Genomic DNA, 16,801 nt, shown 5'->3' with positions numbered 1-16,801 from the left:
TCCTGTATGTTGAATTTTGCTTTCAAGCATAATCACTTCATAGAAAGGTTAAGGAAAAGTACATCTTTAAAAAAGTGAGTTTTTATAATTCTGAAAAATTTTATATGTGTAATTAAATTCTAATTCTAATTCAAATTTTATATAATTAATATATTCAGTGCTGTTTTCATGTACATCGGTAGTCATACTGTCCATATTTTACATTGAACAGATAGATGGGAAACAGATTTCATTGATAAACCAATGAAAAGGTGGCTACAAATAGCAACAGATGACGTCGACGCCCACCAAGTGATTGGCGGAGGGCGACGAGCGCGCTGTTGCAACGTCAAACATCGTCCCCCTTGTTGTGCCATGCGCATTAACGGTTGTTGTTGTTGAACTGGTTGTTATGGCTGAACAAGGCCTCGGACTCAATTGAGAGAGGACCCCCGTACCACCCCCGTCTCCGCCACGGGACACCTGGCACCCATGGAGGGCACGGACATGGACGTGGACGCGGAGCTCATGCAGAAGTTCAGCTGCATGGGCACCACGGACAAGGACGTCCTTATTTCGGAGTTCCAGAGGCTGCTGGGCTTTCAGCTAAACCCCGCAGGATGCGCCTTCTTTCTGGACATGACCAACTGGTGAGTGCGGGGATTGGAGGGCCCGCTGTGGGGAGGACAGGAGTATGACGCTAACCTAGCTTTATAATTAGCTTGTTAGCCTACATAGATAAAAAAATGTTCAAAATAGAGCGCTATGGAGGTGATGTTGAACCCTGAAGGTAATCATATCACCATTCCCATTCTATGGGATGACTGTTAACTCCAAGCTATCATCACTGGCAAACGGAAGTGAAACGGTAAAGTTTGCCGTGACCGCAGAGGAAACAGTAAGGTGAAGTCACCGAGGAACCAAATAGCTAGCAGGCTAATTTAAGCACAGGGAACTCTCCCTCCCGGATCGTCAGCCATGTTACATAACAGCGCACAGAGCCAGTTAAACCGTGCTCATCGGGAAGCCAAAACTCAAGGCAGCGTCGCTCACTTCACGTTATTCTGATGACGTAACCAGTCGTGATCTATCAGCGGCCGACAACAAGTGGTCTTGATCACAACGCCTTTGTGCTCCTGGCCAGCTATGCTCACGTTCTTTAGTTTGTCAGCGATTGATGCCCTTTATTGGATCAATTTTGAAAGATAAAACTTGATTTCACATAGCTTCTGTATAGGGGAATGGAGCTTAGGAGGTCATAATGGAAAGAATGCATCATTGCGCGGCAGTTGTTTGAATCTGTCCCCTGAATCCAAGATTTGGAAGTTCTAAGTAAACATGAATTTATGGCTAGTATATGAGCAATGGCTCAGAGGTAGCAAACCACTAAACCAGGCAGCCTTATTTCTCTCTTACTGGCAAAGCTAAACTAAGAGAAGTGCCACTAAGATGACTATGTAGGACTGTACAACTTTGTTTTTACTTCTTTTTGTTGTGTATTTTTCACACTTACATGCTTCAGATCAGCAAAAAATGTGAGTAGACAAAGATAATCAGAGTTAATACAAAATACAGTTTTTATATGACAATTTAATTAAGGGGGGAAAGTTATCCAAACCTATCTGAGACAAACCTAATAACTAGTTTTGCCACCCTTGGCAGTAAGAACTACAATTAAGAGTCTGCAGTAACTGGCAATGAGTCTTTTACACAGCTGTGGAGGAATTATGGCCCACTCTTTAATTCAGCCACATTAGAGGCTTTTCGATCATGAGCAGCCTGTTTAAGGTTATGCCAAAGCATCTTAATCAGATTTAAATTCAGACTTTAACTAAGCCACTCCAAAACATTTGTTTTCTTTTTATCTTATTTATTTTTGATCTTTCTGATATTTTGTTGTTGTCCTGCTGCATAACCTGGGTGTGCTTCTGCTTCAGGACAAAAAACCGATGGCTTCAGGTTTTTCTAGTATAGATTGGAATTCACGATTCCATCAATAATGGCAAGTCGTCCAGCTCCTAAAGCAGCAAAGCAGCCCAAGGCCATTATTATACTACCACCACCATGATTGACTATTGGTGTGATGTTATTTCTTATCAAATATTGTGTTAGTTTATGCCAGATATAAACTTTCCAAAAAACTGAACCAGTCTCATCATTCCACTGAATATTTTCTGTTTTGGGGATCATCAGGTGCATTTGGCAAGCCTTTGTGGGGATTTTTTTGGTAGCTCAGTAGGTAGAGCAGGTCATCTAATAATTGGAAAGTTGGTGGTTTGGTCCCTGGCAGCTCCAGTCTGCATGCCAGATATCTGTGGGCAAGATACTAACTATGCATACTAGAATGGATGCATCAGAGTATGAATGTGTGTAAAATTTAGATAGAAAGCACTTAAGCATAGAAAAATGAATAGGAGTGTGTGAATGAGGCATGTTATACAAAACGCTTTGTGCTGTGGAAGAGTAGAAAAGTGCCATATAAGAATCCATTTTTGGTCAGAAGTGTTTTTGCCCAGTCTCTGTTTTTTGTTGAGTCATACACTCTGACATTACGTGAGCAAAGTGTGGCCTGCAGTTCCTTAGATGATGTTCTTGGAGGAATTTTAGTTTGGATAGCCCCCCCCCCCCCCCCCCCTTAATACATGAAATCATCATTTAAAATGTATTTGTTCTTTTTGACTAATTAAAATTTGTTTGATCTGAAAACATGTAAGTGTAATATCCAAAATGTAAGAAATCAGAAAAGGCAGATACTTTTTAACAGTACTGTACTCAGGAGGTGCATGTTGAAGTAGTCAAATATGTTATGAGGACAAGCTGATCTGGCAAATATGTTACAAATAATGCTAATTGTAAAAGTAGGGCAGGCTTTGCAAAGACAAACAAAAACACTTGGACAGATTTTACTTTATACTTCAGCACTATGATTTCAAGTTTAATAACCAGGATCGATAGGTATTGCTGATGTGTATTAACTCTATGCTCGCTTCTTTTGCATTGGAACAGGAATCTGCAGGCTGCTATTGGTGCATATTATGACTTTGAAAGTCCCAATGTCAACACCCCATCTATGTCCTTTGTTGAGGATGTGACAATTGGGGAAGGAGAGTCTGTCCCTCCAGATACGCTGTTCACTAAGACCTGGAGGATACAAAACACAGGTATATGGGCTTTACATTTACACCTTCACATTGTATACATGTAGATAGTCTTTATAAATCTGTAACGTGTTCATGGATTTTGTTGAGATGTATTTTGAATGAATTCTTCTTGGTGTCTTGTAGGTGCAGAGTCATGGCCACCGGGCGTTTGTCTCAAGTACATTGGAGGCGATCAGTTTGGGCATGTAAACACAGTTATTGTGAAGTCGCTAGATCCCCAGGAAATATCAGATGTGAGTGTGCAGATGCGAAGTCCCACAACTCCTGGCATGTACCAGGGCCAGTGGAGGATGTGTACTGCCACTGGATTATTTTATGGAGGTAAGAACCACTACTACTTTGATTAACTATCAAGTACATTTATGAGACCTATGACTAATAATAGTAAATAATAATTTCAGTTCATACTAAGCCAAGATAATTAATCAGATTTATATCTCATTTACAATTTTCGGTTCCCGTGATGATTAAAAACAACATTATAATACAACTGTTAGTATTTTGCTTTCATGTTCAGAACAAAGGTCTTGTTTAGGTACTCTGTAATACATTAGGCTCCCCTTTTCTTCATAGCTGTGTTCTTTGCTCATCCTAATAACTTAAAGTCAGTCGCTTTTTACTGCAGCTTCAGAAAAGCTCATTAAGAGACATCAATCTAGAGCAGGGGTGCCCAATCCTGGTCCTCGAGAGCTACCGTCCTGCAGCTTTTAGATGCATCCTTGTTCCCACACACCCGAATCAAATGAATGGCTTGTTATCAGGCCTTTGCCAAACACGATGGCATGCTGAAGAGGTAATCAAACCATTTGATTCAGCTGTGTTGGAGTAGGGATGCATCTAAAAGCTGCAGGATAGTAGCTCTCGAGGACTGGGATTGGGCAGCCCTGATCTAGAGAAAGTAAGACTCAAGTTTTTGTAGTCAAAAACTGCAGGATTATCAGTTGTGTGTGGCTCCCTGTTTCTGCAGATCCGACGGTCTTTCACTCAGCCCACTTTCAACAGTGTGCGACAATTTGCTGTCGGCTTTGGTTTTTTTCTCGCCTCTGTGACTGCTTTGCAGGTCTCTGAGCCACTTGAGCTCACTGTCACTCTGTGCCCTCTTGGCCTCCATCTGTGCCGGCAGACTTCCCACAGCGGAGGCAGGTTGGCAGGAACCAATAGCTACCGGAGACAAAAAATTGCCCCCTGGTCAAGGCCTAACACTGTTCCTCACCCCCCATGATTATGACTTTTGCCATAATTGAACTGCCTTAGTCTGTAATCAGAATCAGAATACTTTATTGATCCTTGGGGGAAATTATTTTTTTGTTACAGTGCTCCATTATAAACCAACATAAACCAACAGTAAGACAAGACAGACAATACGCTAACTAAGAATAGTACAATATATACATATATATATATATATACATAAGTCACTCATAAATAAATAGCTGGAAAAGAAACGTGTAGTTGTAGCAGTAACCAGTGTGTTAAGTGGATGCGTTGTACAGGGAGCCACAGGCAGGAAAGATTCCCTGTGTCGTTCAGTGGTGCTTTTCGGTAATCTCAGTCTCTCACTGAACGAGCTCCTGTGACTGACCAGCATGTCATGGAGTGGGTGGGAGGTGTTATCCAACATTGTCTTTATCTTGGACAGCATCCGCCTCTCCGACACCACCTTGAGGGAGTCCAGCTCCATCCCCACGACATTACTGGCCTTACGGATTAGTTTATTAAGTCTGTTGGCATCTGCGACCCTCAGCCTGCTCCCCCAGCATGCAACAGCATAGAGGATCGCACTGGCCACAACAGACTCATAGAAAATCCTCAGCATTTTCTGGCAGAAGGACCTCAGTCGCCTCAAAAAATAGAGACGACTCTGGCCCTTCCTGTAAAGTGCTGTGGTGTTTTTAGCCCAGTCCAGTTTATTGTCAATGTGTACTCCAAGGTATTTATAGTCCTCCACAATGTCAACACTGACCCCCTGGATTGAAACAGGGGTCAAGTGTTTCCTGGTCTTCCTGAAGTCCACGATCAGTTCCTTGGTCTTTGCCACATTGAGATGCAGATGATTCTGCTCACACCACGTGACAAAGGAGTCGACCACAGCCCGGTACTCTGTCTCATCATCCCTGCTGATGCATCCAACCACCGCAGAGTCATCAGAAAACTTCTGAAGATGGCAGGTCTCTGTGCAGTGGCTGAAGTCTGTGGTGTAGAGGGTGAAGAGGAAGGGGGAGAGGACAGTCCCCTGTGGTGCCCCTGTGTTGCTGATCACCTTGTCAGACACACACTGTGGGAGACGTACATATTGTGGTCTTCCTGTCAGGTAATCAACAATCCAGGACACCAGAGAAGCATCCACCTGCATCGCTGCTAACTTATCACCCAGGAGGGTCGGCCTGATGGTGTTGAAAGCACTAGAAAAGTCAAAAAACATGACCCTCACAGTGCTCGCCGGCTGGTCCAGATGGGTGTAGACACGATTGAGCAGGTAGATGATGGCGTCCTCAGTTCCGAGACGAGGCTGATAAGCGAACTGAAGGGGATCCAGATGTGGTCTTACTATGGGTCGCAGCTGGTCCAGGATGAGCCTTTCCAGGGTCTTCATGATGTGGGAGGTCAGTGCCACGGGCCTGTAATCCTGGGGGCCACTGGGACGTGGCGTCTTTGGTACAGGGACGAGGCATGATGTCTTCCACATCACCGGGACCCTCTGCAGACTCAGACTCAGCATAAACAGTTTATGAAAGACTCCACACAGCTGGGGGGCACAGGTCTTGAGGACAAGGGGACTCACTCCGTCTGGTCCAGCAGACTTGCCTGAGTGAAGTCTCCTCATTTGCATCTCAACCTGGTATTGAGTGAAGGTGATGGGTGGGGGAGGGGTGTCAGGAATCTCACAGGAGGCAACATGTGAAGAGAGAGGCTGGCACAGTGGTGTGGCTCTGGATTCCAGGCTAACTACAGGTGAGGTTGTGGGGGTAGGAGCAGACACTGTGGTGTCGAATCTATTGAAAAACAGATTCAACTCGTCGGCTCTATTCTCACCTCCCTCAGTTCCCCTGCTGTTGGTTGGCCTGAATCCAGTGATGGTCTTCATGCCCCTCCACACCTCTCTCATGCTGTTCTGCTGGAGTTTCCACTCCAGCTTCCTCCTGTAATTGTCCTTAGCCTCTCTGATCTTGTCCTTTAGTAACACCTGGATCTTCCTCACCTCCTCTTTGTTGCCCCCTCTGAAAGCCCTCTTCTTGTTGTTGAGGGGGGCTTTGATGTCCTTAGTCACCCACGGCTTGTTATTTGGGTAACAATGAACAGTCTGAGCTGGAACAATGGAGTCGGTGCAGAAAGTTATGTAGTCTGTGATACATTCAGTAAGCTCATTGATGTCCTCGGCATGAGGCTCACAGAGTGTTTCCCAGTTGGTCACCTCGAAACAGCCCTGTAGTTCCGCTATTGCCTCCTCTGACCACCTCCTAACAGTCCTGGTGGTCACAGGTTCCCTCCTCACAATTGGCACATAGCGGGGGGTGAGGTGAATCAGGTTATGATCTGACCTACCAAGTGGGGGGAGGGAGGAGGAGCTGTATGCATCCTTGACGTTAGCATACAGTAAGTCTAAGATTTTCTCTCCCCTGGTGGGACAGTCCACATATTGTTTGAATGTTGTTAGTGTATTGTCCAGTGATACATGGTTGAAGTCACCCGAGATCACAATAAAGGCACTCGGGTGCTGAGTCTGTAACCGAGCTATGGCAGTGTGGATAGTGTCACATGCAGCTGTGGGGTTAGCAGAGGGGGGAACATAGACAGCCACCAAGATGACGTGAGAGAATTCCCTGGGTAAATAATACGGCCTGAGTCCAACAGCACACAGTTCAATGTCCGGGCAACAAATCTTTTCTTTGATTGTTATGTTGGCAGGGTTACACCACCGGTTGTTAACTAAAACAGCAAGCCCACCTCCTTTACGCTTACCGCTAGCGATGCTGTCCCTGTCCGCCCGAACAGTGTGGAAGCCTTCCACGGAAGCATTCTCATCGGGAATGTCCTGGTGCATCCATGATTCGGTGAAACACATCAGGCTACACTCTCGGTATTCCCTCTGACTCCGTACCAGTGCTGAGAGCTCGTCGATTTTATTTGCCAACGATCGCACATTTCCCATCATGATAGACTGCAGACATGGTTTATACCTCCTCCTCGCTTCGAGCCTCCGCTGTCTCACCGTCTCCTTCTTTCTTCTCTTCTGTCCTTGACCTCTGCATCCCCGATGTGTTTTCCTCCAAATTTCAGCTGGTACTTCTGCGGGCCTGGCCAGCGAACCGGCCGGCATCAGGGCGATCAGCTGATCTCTGGAGTAAACAGTCCGTGAGTGTAAGAGATGTGCCGCGGTCCCATTCCTTGATAAAAGTAACAGTTCCACGGCCACCAGAAGAACAAAAACTCTCTCAATCCACATGATTGAGTAAAAGATAATAAACGGATGAAAATACAAGTCAGAAAAAAAAAAGAATACGTAAGAAAAAAAAAGCTAAACTAAGAGAAAAGCAGGAGCGACTGTAACAGGCTGCACGCTGGTTGGCGCATACTTCAGTTTCTCATAAAATAAGACGAACAACAAAATTTCATCAGACTGTCAGGCTTTAACCAGACACCAGACAATGTTGAGGATGCCCGTGGTTTAAGCCTTCATTTGAGACTTGTAACAAACCTACTTCATATTGTTGTCTCAAGCATGTAGCTCTGGCTGTGAGCACAGAGGTCCCACCCGCTATCTCAGTCTTTTATTTTAGAGGGACAGACAATCAGAAGAAAGCTGGTTTAAAGTGAAGGGGGAAGGGAGTGAAATCTGCATGTTTCTGACAGAAGGTCACCTGGGGAGCTCCACAAATGCCCAGCAGAGAATCAACATCACCCTCAGCTGTAGATATTCACACCTTAGCCTGGGAAACCTGTTCACAGCAGTCTCTTATCTCCTTCCTCATCATGCACTCCTGTGCTTACATCTACCTCTCCCTTGTTGTTGTTATCAGAATCAGAAAACTTTATTAATCCCTAAGGAAATTATGCAATTATGTCAGCACCATTAGTTACATTGCTGGTAACAGTGTTAGTGTTGGAAGAGGTCACAATACAAAGTGGAAGATAATAGTTTCAGTAATTATTTTCTAAAAGCTTCAAAACAGCAATGCAGTGCATGCTTTAGGGGATAACCTCCAAAAACCAGTGTTTCACCAGCTGTAAAGCATGCAAAAATGCTCTAAAAGAGTACATATAAATCCATATAAACAGTTGGAAAAGAGCAGAAAAGTTACCCGTTAAAAACCTTACTAGCTGCATACTCTTTTTTTTTGTTTTTTTGGCACCAACATACAGCAACAAATTCCTGTTTGTGTACAAGCTTGGTAATAAAAGCAATTGTGATTCTACATATTCTCTTAATGGCAATTTAACACTAAGAAAGTTGTCAAACTGGCAAAACATTTGAGTCTTACACAGTCAGGTCACTTTTGTGCTTGTTTGTTATCTCCACAGATGTAATATGGGTGATTCTTAGTGTAGAAGTTGGAGGTCTTCTTGGAGTGACCCAGCAGCTATCTTCCTTCGAGACAGAATTCAACACTCAGCCCCAGCGCAATGTGCAGGGAGACTTCAACCCTTTTGCCTCACCACAGAAGAACAAGCATGATGCCACTGACAACAGTTTCAGAGATCCAGGTGGAGCCTGGGAACGCACGCAAGAGCCAATCCAGCAAGATCAGAATGGACTGTCTCATAATGCTGTAAATAGGGCGTCAAATGGTCTCCAAACTAATCTTTCTGTGGTAACTTATGGACAGGTATGTATATGTAAAAATGAACTCATCACAGATCTGCTCTCACCTTTAAGCCTACATCACTACATTCACTCCTTTATACTTTTAAGTACCATATGCAAGTTTTTGTAAAAACTATATACTCTGTTCTACAGGTGATGGGCAGCAGATGAGCAGTTGTTTTGACTTGTACAAAATGTTTAAATATTGAGCTTTATGCAGTTCTATGGCTCTATAGGGTGTAGCTTACGAAGTGTTCGACATTGCCAGGATGTCTTTGCATCTGTGTGTTTCACATAAACCTCAAACCCCTGACAGGTATCACAGTGGCAGTTATCAGCTTTCTTTGTTAACACATGTTTGGATTCTGCCTGTGTTCACTAGAGATTATAACAAAGAATATAATGGAAAAATGCAACACTGGCGTTGCAAATAAGAGAGCAGTGCTGGCAAGAAAAAGATTAATCTCTGGAATTTGTAAGTTATTTACAGTGGGGCAAAAAAGTATTTAGTCAGCCACCGATTGTGCAAGTTCCCCCACTTAAAATGATGACAGAGGTCAGTAATTTGCACCAGAGGTACACTTCAACTGTGAGAGACAGAATGTGAAAAAAAATCCATGAATTCACATGGTAGGATTTGTAAAGAATTTATTTGTAAATCAGGGTGGAAAATAAGTATTTGGTCACCTCAAACAAGGAAAATCTCTGGCTCTCACAGACCTGTAACGTCTTCTGTAAGAAGCTTTTCTGTCCCCCACTCGTTACCTGTATGAATGGCACCTGTTTGAACTCATCATCTGTATAAAAGACACCTGTCCACAGCCTCAAACAGTCAGACTCCAAACTCTGCCATGGCCAAGACCAAAGAGCTTTCGAAGGACACCAGGAAAAGTATTGTAGACCTGCACCAGACTGGGAAGAGTGAATCTACAATAGGCAAGCAGCTTGGTGTGAAAAAATCAACTGTGGGAGCAATCATCAGAAAATGGAAGACATACAAGACCACTGATAATCTCCCTCGATCTGGGGCTCCACGCAAGATCTCATCCCGTGGGGTCAAAATGATCATGAGAACGGTGAGCAAAGATCCCAGAACCACACGGGGGACCTGGTGAATGACCTGCAGAGAGCTGGGACCAAAGTAACAAAGGTCACCATCAGTAACACACTACAACGGCAGGGAATCAAATCCCGCAGTGCCAGACGTGTTCCGCTGCTGAAGCCAGTGCATGTCCAGGCCCGTCTGAAGTTTGCCAGAGAGCACATGGATGATACAGCAGAGGATTGGGAGAATGTCATGTGGTCAGATGAAACCAAAGTAGAACTTTTTGGTATAAACTCAACTCGTCGTGTTTGGAGGACGAAGAATACTGAGTTGCATCCCAAGAACACCATACCTACTGTGAAGCATGGGGGTGGAAACATCATGCTATGGGGCTGTTTTTCTGCCAAGGGGACAGGACGACTGATCCGTGTTAAGGACAGAATGAATGGGGCCATGTATCGTGAGATTTTGAGCCAAAACCTCCTTCCATCAGTGAGAACTTTGAAGATGAAACGAGGCTGGGTCTTCCAACATGACAATGATCCAAAACACACCGCCCGGGCAACAAAGGAGTGGCTCCGTAAGAAGCATTTGAAAGTCCTGGAGTGGCCTAGCCAGTCTCCAGACCTCAACCCCATAGAAAATCTGTGGCGGGAGTTGAAAGTCCGTGTTGCTCGGCGACAGCCCCAAAACATCACTGCTCTCGAGAAGATCTACATGGAGGAATGGGCCAAAATACCAGCTACTGTGTGTGCAAACCTGGTAAAGACCTATAGTAAACGTTTGACCTCTGTTATTGCCAACAAAGGTTATGTTACAAAGTATTGAGTTATATTTTTGTTATTGACCAAATACTTATTTTCCACCCTGATTTACGAATAAATTCTTTACAAATCCTACCATGTGGATTCATGGATTTTTTTTTTCACATTCTGTCTCTCACAGTTGAAGTGTACCTCTGGTGCAAATTACTGACCTCTGTCATCATTTTAGGTGGGGGAACTTGCACAATCGGTGGCTGACTAAATACTTTTTTGCCCCACTGTATTTTACCACTCGTGTACCCTCCATGTCGCTGTTTATTTATAACGTGACAGCTGCACATTAGAGCTCTTAAACTTGATCCATTTAAACAAAGCACTAAGTAACCTTTACGTGCTGCTTTCAGCTCTGACGCTGTCCCACCAAGAAGGAGATGTGGAAATCATATCAGTGCTGAATTGTGAGACTGAAACCTTCTTTCAGCAATGCTACGTGGATTTTTTTCTTTATACAAAAAAAAAGAAGAAGCGATAATGATCATTATTTCTCTGTAAAATTAAATTCTATTACATTATCAGTGTTTAGTTTAGTTCCACTTAACCTGTGAAGCTGGTCCCAAGTATCAGATGTCTTTTTTTCCTCTCTCTCTTTTTATGGGCATGAATGTGATAATTGCATTTATCATTTTCTTCCTCTTGGGACTACACATATTTGCACACATTTTAACACAAATTTAATATATTCAATTCACCTACATATACTTCGCACTGAGTAAAATGTTGCCAAAGGAAAGTTCACGTGAGTAATTAGATGATTAGATATCTTTACTCGGGGGATTGTGGTTAGACACTAACCGTCTTCTTGGCAGTCTGCTCTGCAGCTGTCGGCATATCAGGTTGTGGACAGTTAGACGAGCCTCAGGGTTTAAAACTTTATTCTAATTAGTTGTAACTTGAGATGGATTACTTAAAACAGAAAAGAGTTTCTGTGACTTAATCCATTTTAGTCTTACGGTACAGTTTGGCGAAGCATATTGCGCAATCGTCTGATGATGCAGAACAAAGTTTGAATATTAAAAAAAAAATGTTCTAATTTTACAGACAAAGTAGGGTTTTTGTGTGTGTGTGTGTGTGTGTGTGTGTGTGTGTGCGCGCTTTGGCGGTAGCTACATTCAAATCAGCGGTTGGTCTGCAAATGGTCAAAGCCAAAACCGCTTTCCCTTTTTTTTTTTTTTTTTCTTTTGTAAGTTTGAGTAAATAAACCTCACTTAAATATATATTTTTTAATTACAGTGGAAGGCCTGAACATTCCAAAGGAATGAAAAGCCCCACTTTTTCAACTGGGAATGCTATAGAGTTTTAGTTTTGGCCAGGTTTTGTATTTTCTTGCAGTGTTGGTGGTAAGTATCAGAGAAAAGCAAAGCGAGCTCCTCATTTCTTGTTAAGTTCTTACTTTTATTCTTAATTACTGTAATTGCAATTCTAGTGTGGCTAAACAGCCTGTTAAAATCAGAGATGATATGGATTGTTGCTACAGTTTGGCTGACAGGTAATTATTTGTGACACGTGTAAACCTCTATGTTACAGCGTTGTTAAACTCCCTCAGTGGTCTTTGTTGAAGAAAAAAATTACAGTTAAATCTTTTAGATGAGACCTTTTTGTTCTATGGTATTCTCTCCTCAAACACTGTATGGACTGAACCACCTACACATTACACCTGGAGGAGCTGATCGCCCATGCCACGGAGCTCCATGCATGCAGTTATTATGCTGATGTTTATGCCAGTGGAAGTTTTGGCGTCTGCACTTTCTGGGTCAGCAGAGAGCTGGCGACTTTTATGCACATGGCTGAAGCGCTGTGGTTCCGCAATGCTTCCACTTTCCACTTAAAGCCGATCGTGGACTCTCTAGGAGGGAAGAAATTTGCATGAGCCGACTTGTTGCAGTGGTGGCATCCTGTTACAGTACCACACTCAAATTTAGTAAGCTCTTTAGAACAACCCATTATTTTATATATGCTTGTAAAGGCACACTGCATGGCTACGTCCATCATCTTATACACCTGTAGAAATGCAAATATCAGAATTCAAAGGTTAAGAGGTGTGGTCCAGTACTTTTCATAGGCAAAGCTTTGTTCACAGTTTGACCTCTCAACCTTTTCAGGGTTTGTTACACTGGAATAATTAGAGTCAACTAGCTGTGTGAATCTTTTGTGGCTTTTTAAGCGATGCATTAATTCGAAAGAAGACTGCCTGGGCGGTTTGGTTTTGTCACCTTTTATTACCGCCCTGAAACTGAAGATAAACACAGACATGGTGGAGCTTATGCTTTTCTTTCCCCTTTGTGTTGTAATAGAAACTAAACCAAAAGGCTTTCTCTCATTTTTTTTTTTGTCTTCCCCCACAGGGACCCTACCCATTTGGACAGAGCTAGAATGACAAAGACCCCTCTCCCCCACGGTGAATGAAGAGCTTAGCACCCTGGGAGTCCTTAAACACAGAGGAGTTGGAGGGGGAGAGGAACAGTTGTTTTATATTGACTCATGACAACCCTCTTCCAAAAACAACCCGTGACCCTTTCCACAGAAACACAGAGGACAGTGAGGTGATGGATTACATCAGCTGCCGTGAAACATCCCACCTGACATCAACACCTGGACTCGCATGTGTGAATGCTTCATTTAAGAGAGCTATAAACCTTTACGAATAGATACACCTGACTATTTTTTATTTACGTGGTAAAAACGTGCCTAATTAAAGTGAAAGTCACCCTAAACAGTTTGGTATTCCCGTGGGCAGTTGAATGCTTTCTCTCTTTTGGGTTCCTACCCAGGTCTAGAAATTTTTTTATTTATTTTTTTAAATATGTTAGAGTAGTACAGGAAATTCTAGTGGTCATTCATGTTGAGGTTTTACACAGTATTTCAAAAAAGGTGTTATCTTTTATTCACCATCCCCCTCAAAAAAATGTAAAAAATCTAAATGTGCAGAAGTTTCAAACTCCTTAAGGTAAAACACAGAAGCAGAAAACTACACATAAGAAAGGAAAGAAAGAAAACATGCACAGGTCTTTGCCAGCTCTGGAAAATCATCACTTAAGTGCGTACAAAAATGTAAGCCTCAAAGTTGCATTCATGTATGAGAGAGATGGGAATCTTTCCCATCATCAACCAATTTTGCATCACCAGACAACTGGTCGTAATGGATATGGTGATGCCATGTTTAAAATGTAACACTATGTCTAAAGTGCCCCTGTTATGCTCATTTACAGCCTGAATTGTTTTACATGATTTCAGTGTTCAAAATAATGTTCACATTTTTGGCACGCTCACAGCTTTTTGAGGCCCCTCTCATGACAAGTGAGGAAACCGTCTGAAAGCTGTTGACTGCTAACAAAAGGTTTTTAAAACTGTTAGAAATACATTGTATCGCTTCTGCCTTTTACTTTGACTCATCAGCACAGCTGTTGTCTGCTAGCTATGATAATGTTGATCGTTACTGTTAAAACACAAGGATTTTTAGCCTTGTGAAAATGGCTGATTAGTCCTGTACTGTGCTGTGTTTGTGTCACTATTACATGTGTGAAATGTGTAAATGAGGACAGCTTTTTTTTTGGAGTTGGAATAATTCAGTTTGGCCTTTTTAACTCTGCAAACTATTTCCATGCGCAGAAGATATGTAACACACTGGAGGGAAGGAGAAAGCACAATAGGGGCACTTTAATTTTGGCTTTGGCAACATTGAATATCTGACTTTGGCTAAAGTGAGTCGTCCGCATTTGTTTGGTTAAAGCTCCAGAAAAATCACACATTTCCATTTGTAATTCAAATTTTAAGAAATTCACAATCTGGAAACTTGAAATTCTCAAAACTCCAATATGACTCCAGCAGTTACTGCATTGCAGCAACACACTTTCCCCCCTGCTACGACTTGGCTTGTTAGACTGATTGCTCCACATTCAGTCACTTTTTTTCCCCCTTTTCTTTGCAGTCCTTGATTTGAGTTTAGCACTCATCCTTGATAATTTGGAGATTTTATGTTCTGCTGTCATACAGATTTGCACTGTAAGATGGCTTGGATGCTTCCAACAGAAGCCGTTTTCTCTCGTTACTGCAGTTAACTTCAAACTAAGCAGGGTTGGACTTTGTGAATCCAGGATGCCATTCAATTCAAGTCAGACAACATGCATTTGACTTGTGTCGTCTGACAAAATATCTAAAGAAACAAGTCTTATTATCCAAGTTTACATAGACTATTAAAAGCTAAGACTTCCTGCCCTTCTGCATATAAATATTTGTCATTCTTGTGTAGGAACCCAGTTTCTTCCAAAGACAAAATCCAGAGAGACCAGACACTAACGGGTGGCATCATCCGCTGCATAGTCTGCAGGTGCATAATTGAAACTGCATGGGACAAGGGTGGAGTTTATTTTATTATTATTTTTTTTGTTTTGTTTTGTTTAGGGTGGGTTTCGCTTTTAATGGAGGCTGAAGCGCAAATGGATGTGAGTAAGCTTGAATATGTGAGTTGTGAGGAAAGGTTGATAAAGCCATCTAAATCTATTTTGCGTGATGAATGACTGAGTCCATGTCTATGTATGTATGTATGTGCCTGCCTGGTGCGTGTGTGCGTGTAAATGTTAATGGTTTCTCTTTGGATTGAACTGACATAAATGGTGTATACTACTTGGGGAAAGGATGACTTGACACATGCACATCATTACTGAGAGAGCTTTAATAAGTGTGTACCTCAGAAGTATTTTTGAGTGATTCTGCACCAAAAATTCACGCATCAAAAATGTCCCAGATGTTATTTATTTTGTCTTTTTGTCTGTGCTGCAGATTTAATAATTCCCATTCATAGCCAGCAGGTGGTGCTAAAAATCAGAAGACCAAACTACACCAGACTTGTCATGAGTGCTGAGTATACTGAATGAGGGGGGAAAGGTGATGAGTTGTAGTGTGAGCCTAGCAGATTGTCTGAAGAATGTAGATGTTTGTTATCAGCATTGTTAGCACTGAGGGTCAGTTAAGATTTTCTTTGGCTTATTGTGGATCGTGACACCAGCATTCCCCCCTCCTCAAAATATTGATTTGTGTATTCCTCACAGCTTCAGGTTTTTGTTTTTATATATCCTGAAATGAAAGGTTTCAATGTTAAACACTAGTTTCATTCCTACACCAGTGTCTGATGTTGACTGTGAAGGTTATTGTATGTTTTTTGGGTTTGTTTGTTTTTCTCTTCTGATCACATGAATGAGTTTGTCTGCTGTTACACCTGAATTTCTACTTCAGCTTTGCTGCCTTCATTATGTCCATGTTTTTTTTTTGTTTGTTTGTTTGGTTTTTTTTCTGTGTATCTTTTTGGCCTAAAAATAAAATGGGTGGTCCATAGAACGCCATTATAGTGTTACAGTTTTTATAAGGAAGTGTTCAAACAGGATTATTAGAAACTTTTAATATTTTGATTTTAAAGTCCTTTAAACAACTTTTGATGGTTAATTATCAAGGGGATTGTTTCTTCTATTATAATGTATGTTTATCTTTAAAATTCACCAGCATTCTGTGTTGCAGCTCTTCTCTGTTTGTATTGAGTCATCTGACAGTCCTCCTCCCAAACAGTATACACTGTTCTGCACTGCTTCGATTATTCACGTCTGTCTTTTCCTTCTTTTCGTGTGTGCGTGCATGTGTGCGTGCATGCGTGAGCTTCCTTCTTGTTGGCTTGCTTGTGTGTGTGAGGAAGAGAAAAATGGTGAGAAAATACTGCTGGATCCATTCTTTAGTTTTAGTTTGTGACTATGTTTGGACTTGAGATGGGTGGCAGAGTGAGTGGATGAGATGAAAGTTTACATAGTCCTAAGATGGCACATTTATCTGAAGAGAAATTGTCAAAATTAAGTTGTTTTTTTTTTTCCTCCTGTAACTATAATTAAGCATTTGTATGATTAAATTAACACTGAAACAATGACTTCAGTGTTTGTTTTTTTCATGGGGTCAAAGTAAATGCCATCTTTGCATAAAATCACTCTATACTCCAGCTGCGCTTTAACCT

The 16,801-nt window shown here is 42.2% G+C and overlaps 1 protein-coding gene across 1 annotated transcript; it reads left to right on the top strand.

Moving 5' to 3' along the window:
• Positions 1 to 265: 265 nt before the first annotated feature.
• On the top strand, positions 266 to 16,717 carry ilrun (inflammation and lipid regulator with UBA-like and NBR1-like domains). The gene is made up of 5 exons (XM_026167039.1): positions 266 to 629; positions 2,986 to 3,140; positions 3,264 to 3,461; positions 8,661 to 8,965; positions 13,155 to 16,717. Exons 1-5 carry the CDS (start codon positions 472 to 474, stop codon positions 13,179 to 13,181), a joined length of 843 nt encoding a protein of 280 aa, XP_026022824.1. The 5' UTR covers positions 266 to 471; the 3' UTR covers positions 13,182 to 16,717.
• The last annotated feature ends 84 nt before the right edge of the window (positions 16,718 to 16,801 follow it).

Source organism: Astatotilapia calliptera, chromosome 5 (assembly GCF_900246225.1).
Source record: "Astatotilapia calliptera chromosome 5, fAstCal1.2, whole genome shotgun sequence".
Lineage (NCBI taxonomy): Eukaryota > Metazoa > Chordata > Actinopteri > Cichliformes > Cichlidae > Astatotilapia > Astatotilapia calliptera.
This window is presented reverse-complemented; position numbering and strand designations above follow the sequence as displayed.